Source organism: Lissotriton helveticus, chromosome 6 (genome assembly GCF_964261635.1).
Source record: "Lissotriton helveticus chromosome 6, aLisHel1.1, whole genome shotgun sequence".
In the NCBI taxonomy this organism is placed as follows: Eukaryota; Metazoa; Chordata; class Amphibia; order Caudata; family Salamandridae; genus Lissotriton; species Lissotriton helveticus.
Window position 1 is genome coordinate 2,051,267,820 of NC_136067.1, and position 15,062 is coordinate 2,051,282,881.

The following is a 15,062-nucleotide window of genomic DNA, read 5'->3' on the forward strand; positions in this document are numbered from 1 at the left end:
AAATAGCTCTGCTTGACGCTATTGGCAAGGTTTTCGCTAGATGCCTCCTGAAACAAGTTAATGACTGGGTAGTCCAGGCAAATATTCTCCCTCTAGAACAAACAGGATTCCGTAGAAATCATGGCACCCTGGACAATTTAACCGCTCTCCAGGTAATAACGGATAAATACGTCAAGGTTAGAGGTGGGGGAGTCTATGCGGCTTTCATAGACTTCTCCACGGCCTTTGACAGAGTTGATCGCCCACTATTGTGGAGGAAATTATTTACTCTGGGTATGCCAGTCAAGCTTTTGCATCTAGTTCGGGAACTTCACTCTGAGACTTGGTGTAGAGTGTTGTTGGGGGGGGAAAGAGGCCTCTCCCAAGTAATTCCGACAGCCAATGGTCTTAAACAGGGCTGTTTATTGGCACCCTTGCTATTTGCCCTTTATGTTTCTGATCTCCCACAGATCCTTTCCTTGAGTGAAGGAATTGCCCCCTCTTTAGGAGACAAACAGGTAGCATGTTTAATGTATGCAGACGACATACTTCTTCTTGATCTTACGCCTAAGGGCCTTAATAGTCGCCTGCACGCTTTGCATTTATTTTCGAAAGATCATCATTTGAAAATTAACATGTCTAAAAGCAAAGTACTGTGTTTCACGGGGAAGAAAAAACCTAAATTATGCAATTTCTGTTGGCTCTTAGGGAATGAGAAGTTGGAGGTTGTAAAGAGTTATGTTTTCCTGGGAAAAATAGTGTGTGGCAATTTAAGTGACAAAGCACATATAGATGGTAACTCCAGGAAAGCCATGTCCCAGGGGAAGGGACTGGGCGCTCTTTATAAATCCACCGGTAGAAGACACTTTGCAATTCTCTTGGAGGCTTTTCGAGCGAAAATTCCTGCTTCCCTGCTCTATGGCACTGAACTGATAGATCTAAGTCAATGGGGTTTTTTGGATACCATTGAGGGTAGACTTTTACGTTGTTTATTGTCACTCAACAATGCGTGCACAGTTGAAACCCTTAGACTTGAATTAGGCCTACGAAGCAGTTGGGTTCAGGCGCTGGCAGGAGTAATACGTTGGGTTTTTCATTTAGCCAAGTGCAACCCCGACACATTAAGATGCCTAATCAAAAAAGAACTATTGGGCCCTATGAATGAATATTCTTTACTTATAAAGAATTTTAGAAGGGCAGTTACGTTATTAAAATTGGAGGAATCATCGCTCTTTTTATTATCTTTGCATCAGCTAAAGCTGACTTTAAAACGGGCAACATGGGAGTTAAGTTTTAAGAGGGACAGAGATATTTTTTGTACAAAGAAAGGTGTTACTAAGGTTGTTAATTCTTACATATTTAAAAAGTCACAACCCTACGCATCTTAGTCCCTCCCCCACGGCTTACGCCGCTTTTGGTTTCTTTTAAGATATGACCTTCTCCCTTTAAACAAATTATTAGCCAGATGGCACGGTTGTTCCGATAAATGTAATTTATGTAGCGTTGATTCCTCAATCCAGGATATCACTCATATCCTTTTTATATGTCCTGCCCTAAGGGCTCAGCGTCGAAAGTGGTTGAGACCAATATGTTTAAAGTTATGCATTTCTTCCTCTAAATCCCTATTGGACGCTATGTGTAATCCGCCTAATTAAATGTTTTTTCACAGAATTTTTAACTTTTTCAAATGTTTTTTGGCTTTATATTAATTGTAATGATTGTATGGAAAAAAAAAATCGCTGTAATTGTATGTTTTTATCTTTGTAAATATGTGGATCTCTGTTGAGTTCCAAATCATATGCAAATAAATTGAAATTGAAATACCTGCCATTGGATAACATTAACCCATTTTGACTCGGAAATTTTTAGTGTGAACTTTTGAAAACTGAAAATATTCCTATAAAATCAGCCAAAGTCCGAATTCGAAAATACTCACCTGTGGTCAGGAGAGAAGCCAGTACTGTGTGTGTACCTTTCAGCCCAGTACTGAACCGCAAAAGTAATCCCTAGCGGGTTTACTAGTAACCTGTATTTTCTCCATAGGAACCCATTGTCTGCTTTTCTATGGAAATTTCTCCTAGTGCCTAGTTTTGAAAACGGCAAATATTCTTTAAAAATCGTACGAAATACTGAAACGCAATTACCTACCTGTTTTGAGTTAAGCCCCCAGTTCTAGCCCTAGGAGACTAGTGCTGGGTTACAAAAGTAACGCGTTCATACTTTACCTGTAACCTGAATTTTTTCCCATTGGATAACATTGTCAGAATCCCCTCAAAGTTTCTAAGTGTGAACTTTTAAAACCGCTTTATATTCAGGAAAATTCATCACAGTAACTAAAACTTTTTGCTAATCTGGTTTCAGCTTAGACCCCCGGACTGAATCTAAGATCTAGTCCTGGATCCATAAAGTAATCAACTGTACTTTCCTATGAAAAACCCATTGAGCCCAATGCTAGAGTGTGTTTCAGAATTGTATTGCTGATTAGCTATCCTGTAATTATTGTGTGTACAAACGTACTGCTCCTCTGCAAAGTATTTACCTGAGAGTACTCGTACCTTGAAAAGTATATTTTTATGCTTGTTGGTTCTAGAAATAAAATAACTATATCTGTGGGTATGAAAACAATTGGCCTGGAGTTCATTCTTTGAGTGTGTGAAACCTTTTGCTGACTAAATGTGTACAACAAATGCTTTACACTGTCCTCTGGTACTGCCTTACTGCTCGACCAAGCTACCACTTTGGAGAGTAAGGTCAGTTCTGACTTTAACCTCTGTTATACCTCTGGGGTTGGTGGACTCTATACACACTGTACTTCCTTCTAGTCCAGTATATATAGAGCCACTTTCTCACACTGCCACACGGTCGAAAGACAAGTTGGGAGGACATCAAGGTGCCAGCTGATACCTGATGCTTGAGCCAAGGCCGCAACTGGACCCATTGCGCCCCACCGCGGCAGGTGAGGCTGCTAAGGTGGCCATGCTGCGTATTTTTGGCACTCTTCCGGCTTCCTTTGGTGCATATTAGGCCGCAGGGGGCTCTAGTCTGGTTACTATCTGCTGATCTGTCCTTGGCGCCATCTGTGCCCTCAAACCCATCCCTGATGTCAACTTCCATTTCAACTCCAAGATCTGCGTCCCTCCCTTCTCCACCAAGGCTGGTCCCTCTGTTGCCAGAGGTTGAGCTCCTACCAACTGCGATGTCTGACCTTGAGCAGAACCTGCTATAGCCCTGGCTGAGGTCAGCGCCTAGACTCCACTCTACAGTTTGAAAGTTTTTTCTTATTGTAAATATTTTGCATGTATCAATCAAATATATAATTGGCTATCCAAAACAAACGTGATATATCACGTTTGTTTTGGATAGCCAATTGTATATTTGATTGATACTTGCAAAATATTTACAATAAGAAAAAACTTTCAAACTGGAAAGGTGTGTTGTCTTTACACATGGTACATTCAATGGCTCGTTGTGCAATACGTAAAGAATATTTCTATATATAGCAAAACAAAGAAATAGCTCATTACCCGACAGGACCACTATTTTTTGTTTAACTTTAGAAACCAGGTTCGGAGGGTGGCTGGGACACCCCATTATAATTAATTGACTCCACTCTAGCTCACTCTTACCATGCTCTGATTCTGACCAAACTCTTCCGCTCCCACGAGGACTTCCTTACATGCGTCATCACCTTTATAATTTCATTGGTTTTGCCGCTTGGGCTTCCTACGGAGGAGAACACATCCTTTGCTGTGGCGATTAGATGTGCAGCTGAGGTCCTGGACCTACAGGCACCTACAGTGGGAGTCAAGTCGGATGTCCTTACGGAGGTTTTGCATTGCCTCATCTGAGCCCTTAATGCCATTTAATAAAGCCCTGCTTGGCACACTTACTTTGGTGAAGCCCTGCTCTTGCCCACCAGTAAACAGACAGGTTGTAAGGCATCATAAACTGACGCGGGACGACCTAAACTTTTTTTATTCAGCATCCAGCTTATGAGAGTTTAGTGGTCCAAGTATGCACCAGTAAAGTTAACCTTAATGCATTTCCACAACCCCCTTGAACAGGGAGTCTAAAAGGATTGAGGCATTCGGAAAGCAGATTGATTTCCTTCTTCAACTGGGCGTTGAGATCTGTTGATGCGATCTGCCTATTAGACTGCTATAAGTACACCATTTGGGATATGGCTAGCGAGACGTTACTGGAGGTCCTAGAAAAAGTTTAGTCCTGTTTAGCACACATGAATCAAGATGGTCTGGATGCAGCGAAGTTAGTCTTTAGAGATGGCCTGGATATTATTGACTGCTTGGGGCGTGGTGTGATGCTCCACCACATATGTGGATGTTATCTACTGGCTTTTCTGGGGTTGTGCAGACATCTCTTTTGGATCTTCCTTTTGATGGGTCCTTCCTCTTTGGCGAAAAGGAAGTGTCTGCCCTTGAGCTCTTTAAAGTAAGAGTGTGTTTTTTGGGCATTTCTACACCTGCCTGGCAGTTCCCTAAGTAGTTATGCCCCTTTGGAGAGAACCCTGGGGGTGGGGGAGCTACTGTATAGCCATCGCAATGCCCCGTCAAGGATGGGGATGAAGCAGACATCAGGCAGATAACCAGGTGCACGTTTATACTCGGCCCTCTGCCCCGGCTGCATCAGCCTCCGAGTCAAATTCTTACCCTTATCAGCACACAGCTACCGTGCGGGAGGCAAGATAAGACATTTTCGTCCATAGTGGGCGGTTGTCATTTCCGAGAGATGGATTCTCCAGATGGTCCAGCAAGGCAGTGCCCTGCCATTCCTTTCAGGCCACCCCAAGTCTCCCCTACATTGAGTGGCTTTCGAAGGAGAACCTATCCATCTTGTTGCAAAAGATGCCAGATTTGTTGGCCAAAGGCTGCCGGCCTCTGAAGCAAGGACGGGTTGCTGCTCACTCTATTTCCTTGTGCCAAAGAAGAATGGAGGCATTTATCCTATTTTGTACCATCGCCCTCTAAATTGCTTTCTTTGGAAGAACAAAATTCAAAATGCTCACGTGGTCCAAATTCTATCGGCCCTGGGTCCGGGTAACTGGATGATCACCTTGGAGCTATAGGATGTGTACTTTCACATCCCCATTCTGCAGTCTCACATATGTTGCATGCGATTCAAGTTCAGCCAGGTGCATTTTCAATTTGTCTTCCTCCCCTTCGGTGTTAGCGGCACCCTTCAGCTGTTCACAGAAGTAATGTCAGTGGTCGCTGCCCATCTTTGGAAGTTGAGGATACCAGATTTCCCACCCTCGATGACTGACTGTTGAAGATTTGTTCTCTACAGTCAGTGGTAGATCACCTCCAGATTACTGCAAACCTCTTTGCGTCTGAGTTCTCGGGCAATGAGCCAAAGTCACACCGACTCCTTTGCAGAGGCTTCCTTTTCTAAAAGCTGTTCTGGACATGGAACAGATCAGGGCCTTTCCTCCAGCGCAAAAAGTCCAGGACACTAGGCCTATGATCCAAATGTTTTAGCCTCTTTCTTGGATCTCAGTGAGAGCAGCTGACACTTCTAGGTCTGTTGGTCTCATGCATCCTGCTTGTCCTCTTTGCCTGGTGGATCACAAATCGCGGTTGCATCCAAGATGGCACAGGGCATCTTCTAACAATGGTGAGAGCCCTGGCTGGAACTTTTTGTCACCATCAAATAAACAATGTAAACACTTCTGTGCATTGAAGTTTCCAAGTATTCTCTCTAGGAGACTTATTCACACTAGAATAGAGCGCGAGACTTTTGTATGTCTTTCTGCCATTGTCTGTTCTGCCTCGAGTTCTAAAGATCCTCAGGAACGACTGGGCCCAAGCTATCGTAATGCCTCTGGTTTGGGACAGGAGTGTATGGTACCTGAAATGTCTGTGAATGAGCGTTTATCCTCTGATCAGGCTACCTCTGCAGGAGGATCTTCCGTCTCAGCAGCAGTTTAGGGTATGCACATGCGTAGAGATTTGGTGGTGACCGTTGAATGCGTTCGATGTGCCACTGGAGGTTGTGCGTGTCATCCTTGCATCCAGACTTTATTATATCTATACTGGACACTGGGACAGATTTGTTGCCTGTGGTCGAGTCCACAACGTAGATCTCCCTACAAGCCGAAATGTAAACTGTATTGCGGTTCATTTTGTCCTTGGCCCAGCAAGGTCTTGCAGCGAGCACACTTAAAGGTGGTTTTTGCATTTGCTAGGCCAGTCGTCCTTATTTGAATTTCACCTGTTGTAATGTGTTTTAGTAAAGTTTTGACACTTTACCTCCCAAAAGGTTGATGATGCCACCACAGTGGGATCTCAATTTGTTCTAGACTTTTCTTAGACATTCCACCTTTGAACTCATGCACAGCTGCTGTATGCACCTTCTCACTCTCAAAACAGTGTTTCTCACTTCAGCTTGTCGTGTGAGTGAGCTCCAGTTTCTATCTGAGCAACTGCACTACACCATTGTTTCCCCCAATAAGTTGGTCTTAATAACCTGGGCAGCCTTGCCAAAATGTGTGACTCAGTTTCACCTTGGGCAATCCATCACCCTTTCAACGTTCTTTGCTCTACCTCATCTAATGAAGGAGGAGGAGAGACTCCGTCTGGATCCCAAGAGAGCACTGACCTTTTATATTGATTGCACCAAAAACAATCAGGAGGATGATCTGCTCTTTGTTGGATTCCATGGAGCAAATAAAGGCAATGTGATGAAGAAAAGGACTCCGTCACAGTGGATAGTCCTCTGTATTCAGACTTGCTACGCACTGCGCAAGAAGCACCCTCGATGGGCTAGGGGCTCATTCGACCAGGGCATAGGGTACTTCTGTAGTGAACACAATAGAGACCGCTCCCAGCTATAGACCAAATTAAATTTGCAGTGAGGTGCCTAGTGATAATGAGGCATCTCACAAAAAGTGATAGACTGGCATCACACACCACCAGGTGTCATGCTTCATCATCTGCCAGTCCTCGCCCTCCAGAAACCGCGTTTGGTGGAGGGCGGGCATGCACCCGGAAACAGGGATGCACTTCTAAGTGAGTGGGGGCCCAAAAAGTGAAAATTAAAAGGCCATCACAGTACAACCATAAATCCTTTATTCAAAAGGGAGCCTGTGTGGGGTTAAAATGGAGAGTGCGGTGAGTAAGGATCCAATCATCCAGTCACCGCTGTGAAATTATTTAAAAAGATAGGTCAACATGTTTCTGCCAGTTGTCCCTATGGGTACATGGCTTTCGTCCGGACCAGAAAAAAGGGGGCTCCAATCTTACCAAACTTTGTTGGCAGTACCACTGGGTGGGTGTGATCACTACTCACTCTCCACTGGCTGGGTCCATTAACCCTTCAAGAAGGACAACTTGCCACATGGGAGGGGGGAGTTTTCAGAAAGTCACCGTGGTCACACTATGTGATAAGAGGAACAATTTCCGTCCGATCACCTACAGCGTGCATCTCTCCACCTCCCCGGCGATGGGGAGGGTATTTCTCCCATCACACCTTTTCGGTCTGAGCCCAATCCACGGTCCTTCCAATTTGGAAGGCCAGGAATCTCTGGTTAGAAGCATCGATCAGAAGAACACGTTACAGTTGGTAGCGCTCTTTCTGGTGAATACGTTGACAGCAGATTCCTCACTGTCCTCCCATCTCCCCATCAGATTGAGCAGTCTTCTATTGTTTTCTGAAAAGTTCTCAAATCAGAGAGCTGCACACTACTACACCAGATTGTTTTTGTGCTTCACATCCAAGGGCCTGGAGAATGTCAAGCAAGAAACTGACTTCCCCATGCAGAGGTGGTACTTGTATGCGGTTCTGTTTCGTCACTTCCGTTGTGCAATGAGGCTATTACAAAGCTGCAGTAGTCTACCTAGTGGCTCGCTGGAGCACTGCTATGAAAACATCCGGATGCAATCTGATGCATGGGGAATATTCTAAAGTTGACGAGCCTGTGGTTAGATTGAGTATCTGCCAGAAAGAGCGTTACCGAAGGTAAGTAACTTGGTCTTTGTGCTTCTCTTATTATTGATTTTGGCTATGATTTCAGTGGACTCTTTTACAGCCCACACCAGAGTACATTTGTATAGGTCAGTTGGAAAGTGTTAAATGATCTTTTCAGTATTTGTTCATTGCGTGACTGGGCTGCCTGGTTGTGGAGCACTCGCTCTTTCCTGTATTCGGTTTGTCAGTTCTGATGTCCACCTGAGAGATGGTTTACGCCTTTGCTGCAGCTAGTGCTTCTTAGCCTGATTGCACTAGTACGGAGCATGTGCGACCAGATCATGCACTATGTTCTTTTAGGTGTGCTCTTTTGGAGACTGTGCTTGACAGAATTTGTTGGTTTTCTTCCCCAGTGCGCCAGGAGCCATTGTTAGGAGTCAGTGAGACCTTCAACAGCTTCCTGCGAAAGGCCCAACAGGTAAGTACCTCCTGACATTGATACCGTCTTCATTTGAAAGCTTCCTTCTGCCTTCTCTTATCACTTTATTCCATGCTCTCTTACCTGATAACTGTCTGTTCCAGCTTTCTGGCATGTGGCTGGCTGTGTTATGTGTGCGCCGTCTTGTCATGTTCTAACTGCTACTGTTTGTGGTGTGTGCGATAGAATATTTGACTGTAGTATTTCACCTTGCAATGCCCAATCTCCTTTCCCACCGATTCTTCATTATACAGCTGAAAGATTACACTTGTTTGTCTTCCTTGTGCCACAGGTGCTTTGTTTGACTATGCTGGATTTGATTGATGTGAAAGGCTATAATTTGAGGGCACTTTGAAAACTTTTACACTATTGCACTCTCCCCCTTTTTTAGGTCGAGCCTATACAGCGCATGCGCTGCTGCTCGACTTTTAGTAAAGGGCATCTCAAAAGTGCTACCCAGGCGTTTACTGGCTGGCTACAAGCTTGAGTGCAGCCATCTGCCTTTCCTGTGTTATGTGCAATTAAGCGCCTCTCACAACTGCCCCTCCCCCTCGCCCACCACAGAGCACGTCTCACAGCCACACTTTCACTTTAACGGCCGTGCAGGAACTTTCCCGGATTACATGATCCCCGTCAAAATGAACCTGATCCATCTGTGCAATCTCGTGCGCACACCACCTCCCCACACTACGACCTATCCTCCTCCAACCCAAAGAGGCTACAGGAATCAATCAGAACGGAATTAAGGGCTACAAACTCCACAAGTTTCTTCTACCATGTAAAGCGCGTACGTGCTGCAAATGACCGCTTTAAATGTCCTCCGAATAGACATTCGCTCGTTGACTTTAAAAAAAAATGTTTCCATATTAAAATTCTGAAATGGAATATTTTAAATTGACCTGCCATCCGTTCAAGGTGTTGTCGTCTTCCGATAAGTGTCGACTGATAAAGTCTCACTTTTGCACATCGTTATACTTGCTGGGTTGGCAGTAGGCAGGTTGAGGGTCTGGCACTGCAGTGGGAAGGCTGCGTCGGGCGCGTTGCACGTCAGAGCTTAGGCATGTTTAAAGGGATCTGTTATGTTATAGGTGCAGCAACGGTGTACTCTAAACCCTCCTGCTGTAACTGCTGCACTGCCCGAGGGTGGGTTGGAGGAACAGCAGCTTTCTTTCATACAAACGCTGCCATTCTTTTCTCGCTGTCTTGCAAGTGTACAGCTAGCTACACGGCGATCTCTTTAAATTCCTTGCAATGCAGTTCCCACCAGAGGATTATCGTTGCTGCCTGTACCGCAACGTCTGCCCTTTGCGCAATTAGAGAAATTGGAATTTACGGTGGGCCAAATGCAAAGTTTTTTGGGATGAGGCTGTTGGTGTGCACTGAGGCGTGTCACTTGATTGGCTCACGCACGCTTTGCTGAGCCTCTTGTTGAGCACGTCTTTCTATTTGCTCTCGCGCACAGCATTTTTTGCCAAGCCTCGCTTTCATCTGTTTTCTCTCACTGTATGGCTAGAAAGCAATGGAATGACAGTCGAACAAAAATATGGATGAAGATGGCTGATCTAAAGCCCCTCTGTATGTATATATGTATATTTTTGTTTATTAACCCTTTCACTGCGGCGGCAATTCCGCCGCAGCGCTAAGGGGCGGGGGGGCCGTGCGCGCTCCGACGCTTATGACGGAACCGCTCCGTCACGCCCCTCGGTGGGCTGTGCTTGTGACGGAGCAGTTCCGTCACGGTCCCGCCCGCTCAATAGAACGCGCAGGTGCGAAATCAGCGCCGCGCAGGCGCGGCGAGCGGGCCGTGACGGAATCGCTCCGTCACCAGCACAGCCCACCCGAGGGGCGTGACGGAGCGGTTCCATCATAAGCGTGGGAGGGGTTATTATTAATGATTACATGAGGCCAACACACAGTAAAGCTGTCTTTAGGGCACACCTAAAATACATACATGCATAAATAGATATGGGTCATCTGCAAAGTAAACACAACCACCTCCATGTCCACACAACAAACACAATACCACCACACACCTAATCACACAACCAATCAGCCATGGTCCTAGTGCAACAGTGAACAATATGTCTATACACCTGTCATATGGCTCCAAAACAAACACCATCCTACCACTGCACAGGGACAGCCATAAGCCAATATGTCAACCTCCATAGCTCCAAGCAAAAACAAAAGTACATCGTCTGAACGACCACACTACAAACACACATCCAAAAGCAAATACCAACACAATAACTGATATACAATCACACAAGCACAATTTTACACTACTGCGCACTGTACAAAAAGGGTGGTCACACAATCGTAGATCATTCTACTCATTTGCTAAAATAATGAATCATTTCTCAAGCGCATCTCATTTCAACCAATGTCCATTACTAACAGGGGTGATGCAGGCATCATCACATACAATTAGAGCCACAATAGACACCAGCTCAACTATCATCTTGCATAAACACAGGCACCACATACACAAACACATCTACCACCATGCCTGACAGAGCCACAATTGAAACAAGCATTAGCATAGCCAATAGATCTCGCCTTTGGGACCTTATAAGTGCTTAGCCGTGCAACAGTTGATGTTGTTGCACAAAGGATATTGTGCTGCATAACTAAATACTTATAAGGTTCCAAAAGCGAGACCGATTGGCTATGCCAATGCTAGTTTTCTTTTACTCCCAATATCTGGACTTTGCAAGGAATTTGGAATTCAGTACTACCCTTTTCAAACGCTGAACTAATACTGTGTTGTGCCTGTCTTGGTCTTTTTTTGTATTCATTTGTTTTTCCTTCTGTCACCTGGAAGTTTCTGTACAAACATTTTCATACAATACTTTGAAATCTCAGATCCACCACCGTCTCATATCATTGGCTTTGTAGGAGCATACGTGCTCTGTAAAAACATATAATTTTAGAATTGCCATCGCATTCCTTCTCTGCTGCTTTCTCTTGCATATGCATTTATTTATTTGTTTCAAAATTTAAATCTCTTGGTAAGACTGTTGATTTTAATATTTAATTGTACTCACCCCTATTCACACCATGTTCTGGATGGTGGTCTACCTGACAACTTTTCATATACTTGAATGACCGGTTTCGTTTCTTTGCTATTTTCTTCGCCTTTTACAAAGTTTTGGTCTCTTGGAATCTGCTTCTGGGATGAGTATACTAAATGAATGACCTTACCTAGCAGTGTGTAGACCTGCTGAATGACTTTCAAAGCAGAGTCAAGATCTGCATGCTATTTTATGCTTTCTTTGTTCTAGTGACTTGATTGCTCTCCACCTGGAATGGCCGGCTATACTATGGGATTTGCACTTTGTTGCCCACAGTATTCCTTTTTAAAACTCTGATCAGTTTCATATTCATTTCAAGCCCTCCATGAAGGGGCTGTAACTTCTATCGCAGTTTGTGGAAATGCCATTCAGTAGCACAAATCTCCTTATTCAGAAGCGTTTCAGCTGCGGTTTATATTCGACGAGGAAACTTATATTGAGCAAGAAGTTAAACATAAACGCCACAAAACTAAATCAAACAATGTTTTTTTTAAAAAGACATCTCGAAGGTTTCTCTTGGGGTGAGACTATATCAATTTGTCTCCGCACCGGAAACAAATTGCTTGAAAGCACTCGCTTCTACGGATCCTGTTGTAAGTCTTCACATTGTAATATAAAATTAAGCACATTTTCATTATGAATGTTGTCATTTTGTATTCTCCATATTCATGGCCGCATCTTAAACTTTGGTGAGTAGGACACTGCCAGCAGAGTCCATTACCCATATTTCTAAGTTAGTTTCTGCTTGCTATCTGCATAAGTAAGTCAGCTACCTGCTTTCATTTCAAATTGTTTTTTTAAAACTTTTTTGCAGCAGGGTTGCTCTACTGACTTGGCACGGTAGTTGAACACAACTGAATCATCCAGTTGAGGCAGGTGGCTTTAGCTGCCAGCAGCCGTTAGGGCAATAAATTCATTATTGTTAAGATTAGATTACAAAGTGTCTATTGTACTGAGCAACTACTGTCTTTGTCGTATTTCAGATTTACAAAGCGCTTTTGTATCCAAAGGTCTCTGCTACATAAAAGAAAGAGTTTATTAGTAAAGAGAAGATGCAAAGAGCTCGGTCGGATCAAAAGGCAGACCATTCCAAAGCCTGAGGCCAGGCATGTGAACGCTTTCCCTCCAGAGGTGGCTTTTTTAGATGGAGGGGTGCTGAGAAGACTGTTACAGGGAAAATAAAGGTTCGTTTAGGGTAGATATTTCTTCATATTCATTTTAGGAAAGTTTGGTGAAGATCCCAAAAAACATTTATGGACGAGCTAGGCTGGAGTAATGCTAGAGGAAAGGAGAACAGCCCTTGGCTCGCGATGTTACGCCACCTGAAGTTTCTTGATGTGGTTCCCTGCAATACCTAAATGCAGCAATCTGACCTGGTCTATAAATGGCACTTGCCTGGGTACAGTTGGCAGCCATGCGAATATCATCTGTAACTAGAGCGGACTCAGTGCCTCTGCACGAGCAAACGTGTCCTTGGGCATCATCCAAAATAGAAATAAATCAAGATGGTCCAAGAGTCAAGAGACCTCAGTGCTGTCAGGGTCTTTGTTGCTGCTGGTTAAAGTGTGATGGCCCCTTAGTTAGCTGGGTCTTCAGGAAAAAGGGTGGGGTTTTAATAATAGAGGTTTGACAATCCCTTGCTTAAGTTGCAGAGGCTCAATATCATGATGGAGAGCTCTGTGATGTTAAAAGGATCTTGAAAACTCATGAAAAATCCAGTGGGAGAATTTTTAACAGAATCCGATCTTTCAGAGAACCAAATTTACAAGCTATGGCAGTTTTAGCGAACGAGTCAGTGGCGTGATAAGCTGATTGACAGCTGCAGTTTTGGGTCCCTTGGTAATAGGAAGCCCATACTCATTAGTGTCATTTACTACATTTGTGACTGCTCGGAGGGCATTGCCGTACTTCCCTATATTGAATCTCGATACATGCAGTTTTCGACTTAAATAAATATAAGGACAATTTGATGCGAAATAACTGGTTGGAATCTTATATTGATATCGAGTTTTTCGCAAGATCACTTCGGATGTTCAATTTTCTCTAGTCTGGTGCATTATACAAATAATCAGAACAATGTGTAAGCAAAAACAGTAAAAGCTTCATTTAATATAATTTACTGCTTAAACTATGTTGGGAAGTGCCATCTACATTCTGTGCACCGGCCTCTGATATCAATATCTTTATATTTTTGATTAAATCAAGAGGAACTCATGTGTTTCTCATTTTGTTTCTGTTGCAATAAAGGGCAAGTATATGCGCAATAGGCATGGCCTGTTGGTTTCAATCAGATGAAAGGAATTAAAAGAAGATAAGTGTCTTGTGTATACCCGCCTGATGTGTGGGACATTGTCAGCACACAGAGACCTCAGTTATTCCGCTAAATCAAATATTCAGCTACAGTAGTATCAGATTTCATATCTAAATGATAATTACAATTTTCAAATATAATCTAAAATTTGTGATTTGAAGGAAATAATAGATTTCAGAGAAAAGGGAAGTAGAGAGAGGACGATATGCAGTGAGTACCACAATCGACTTATAGCAGATGCCTGGAATGACGCAGATATTGCTTTATCCAGAAGCTTTAATGTTGTGAATGCACAAGGATGTTCCTTCTCTACTGTCACATTTTGTGTAAGAGGGCACTACCAAGGTAGTAAAGGAACATGAATATGGGGTGAGTTTCCGCACCATCTGGGATAGTACTCTGATCAAACCCAATAAGATGATGGACGGAGCGCTGACAATTTTCAAACAATCGCCCCCAGTCACAGATCTGATTTGAATCCATATCGTTCTTTTGCTCACCATGCCAACCCAGTTCAGACCCAGCCATATGCACATCAGTCTTGACCCTGTCTTCATGGGAACAGTCCAGCCCGAAGTGCCAAGCCAGGACTTCCCTGGACCGGAAACAAGCATCCTGGGACCGGTTTCGGGGTAACACTCCTCATCAGCCAGGCTAGCTTGCATCCAGTGGCAAAGTGAGCCTCGGGACCCACGTCTGGGCATACCCTGCCAGCTTGGGGCAAACACAATAATTGCTCAGTTTGCCACTTGATTCAAGCTAGCCTGGCTGATGAGGTGTCGAGGGCGCGCGATGTTTATAAAGCAGTAGTTACTTGTTATGTTTCATCATTAAAACCAATGGAATAAATCGTCATAATGGAATGCATCCAGTATAATCATTGTTTATCGATAAAATAATCAGTCAAGCATTTTAATTAAAAACAAGCATGTGTTTGAGTCTTTCTTGAAGCTTTCTGTTGTAATTCCTCTTGCCACCCCCTGCCCTTCCACCCCTTGGTACAGCCCAGGCTAGAACGTGTGAACATTCTACAGCTGACTCCAGCTGACTGGAACCTGTGATGGTGTCGAGACTGAATAAAGATGACTCCTGATAATTTACCTGTACGTCTCTTCCTTGTAACACTGGCTACGAGGATGGGATAGGCTTATGAGAGCTAGGAAGACCCGTGGATGGCCGCCTCATGGCATGCCGCATAAAGCATTCATGGGACCAACCACTAAGGGTGCTTCACCCCAGAGCCCAACCGTTCCAGCTCTGGGAGTGCTTGAAATTATTACTAGCCTCTCCCGGGGTC

The 15,062-nt window shown here is 44.1% G+C and overlaps 1 protein-coding gene across 4 annotated transcripts in view; it reads left to right on the forward strand.

Annotated features, from left to right (window-relative positions):
- Positions 1-15,062, forward strand: part of SNX17 (sorting nexin 17) — a 225,263-nt gene that overhangs the window by 117,702 nt on the left and 92,499 nt on the right. For all 4 annotated transcript variants that reach the window (XM_078650105.1, XM_078650103.1, XM_078650104.1 and 1 more), the window contains exon 4: positions 8,316-8,380. In XM_078650105.1, coding sequence (XP_078506231.1) covers positions 8,316-8,380 — 65 coding nt within the window. The remainder of the gene's footprint in view (positions 1-8,315; positions 8,381-15,062) is intronic.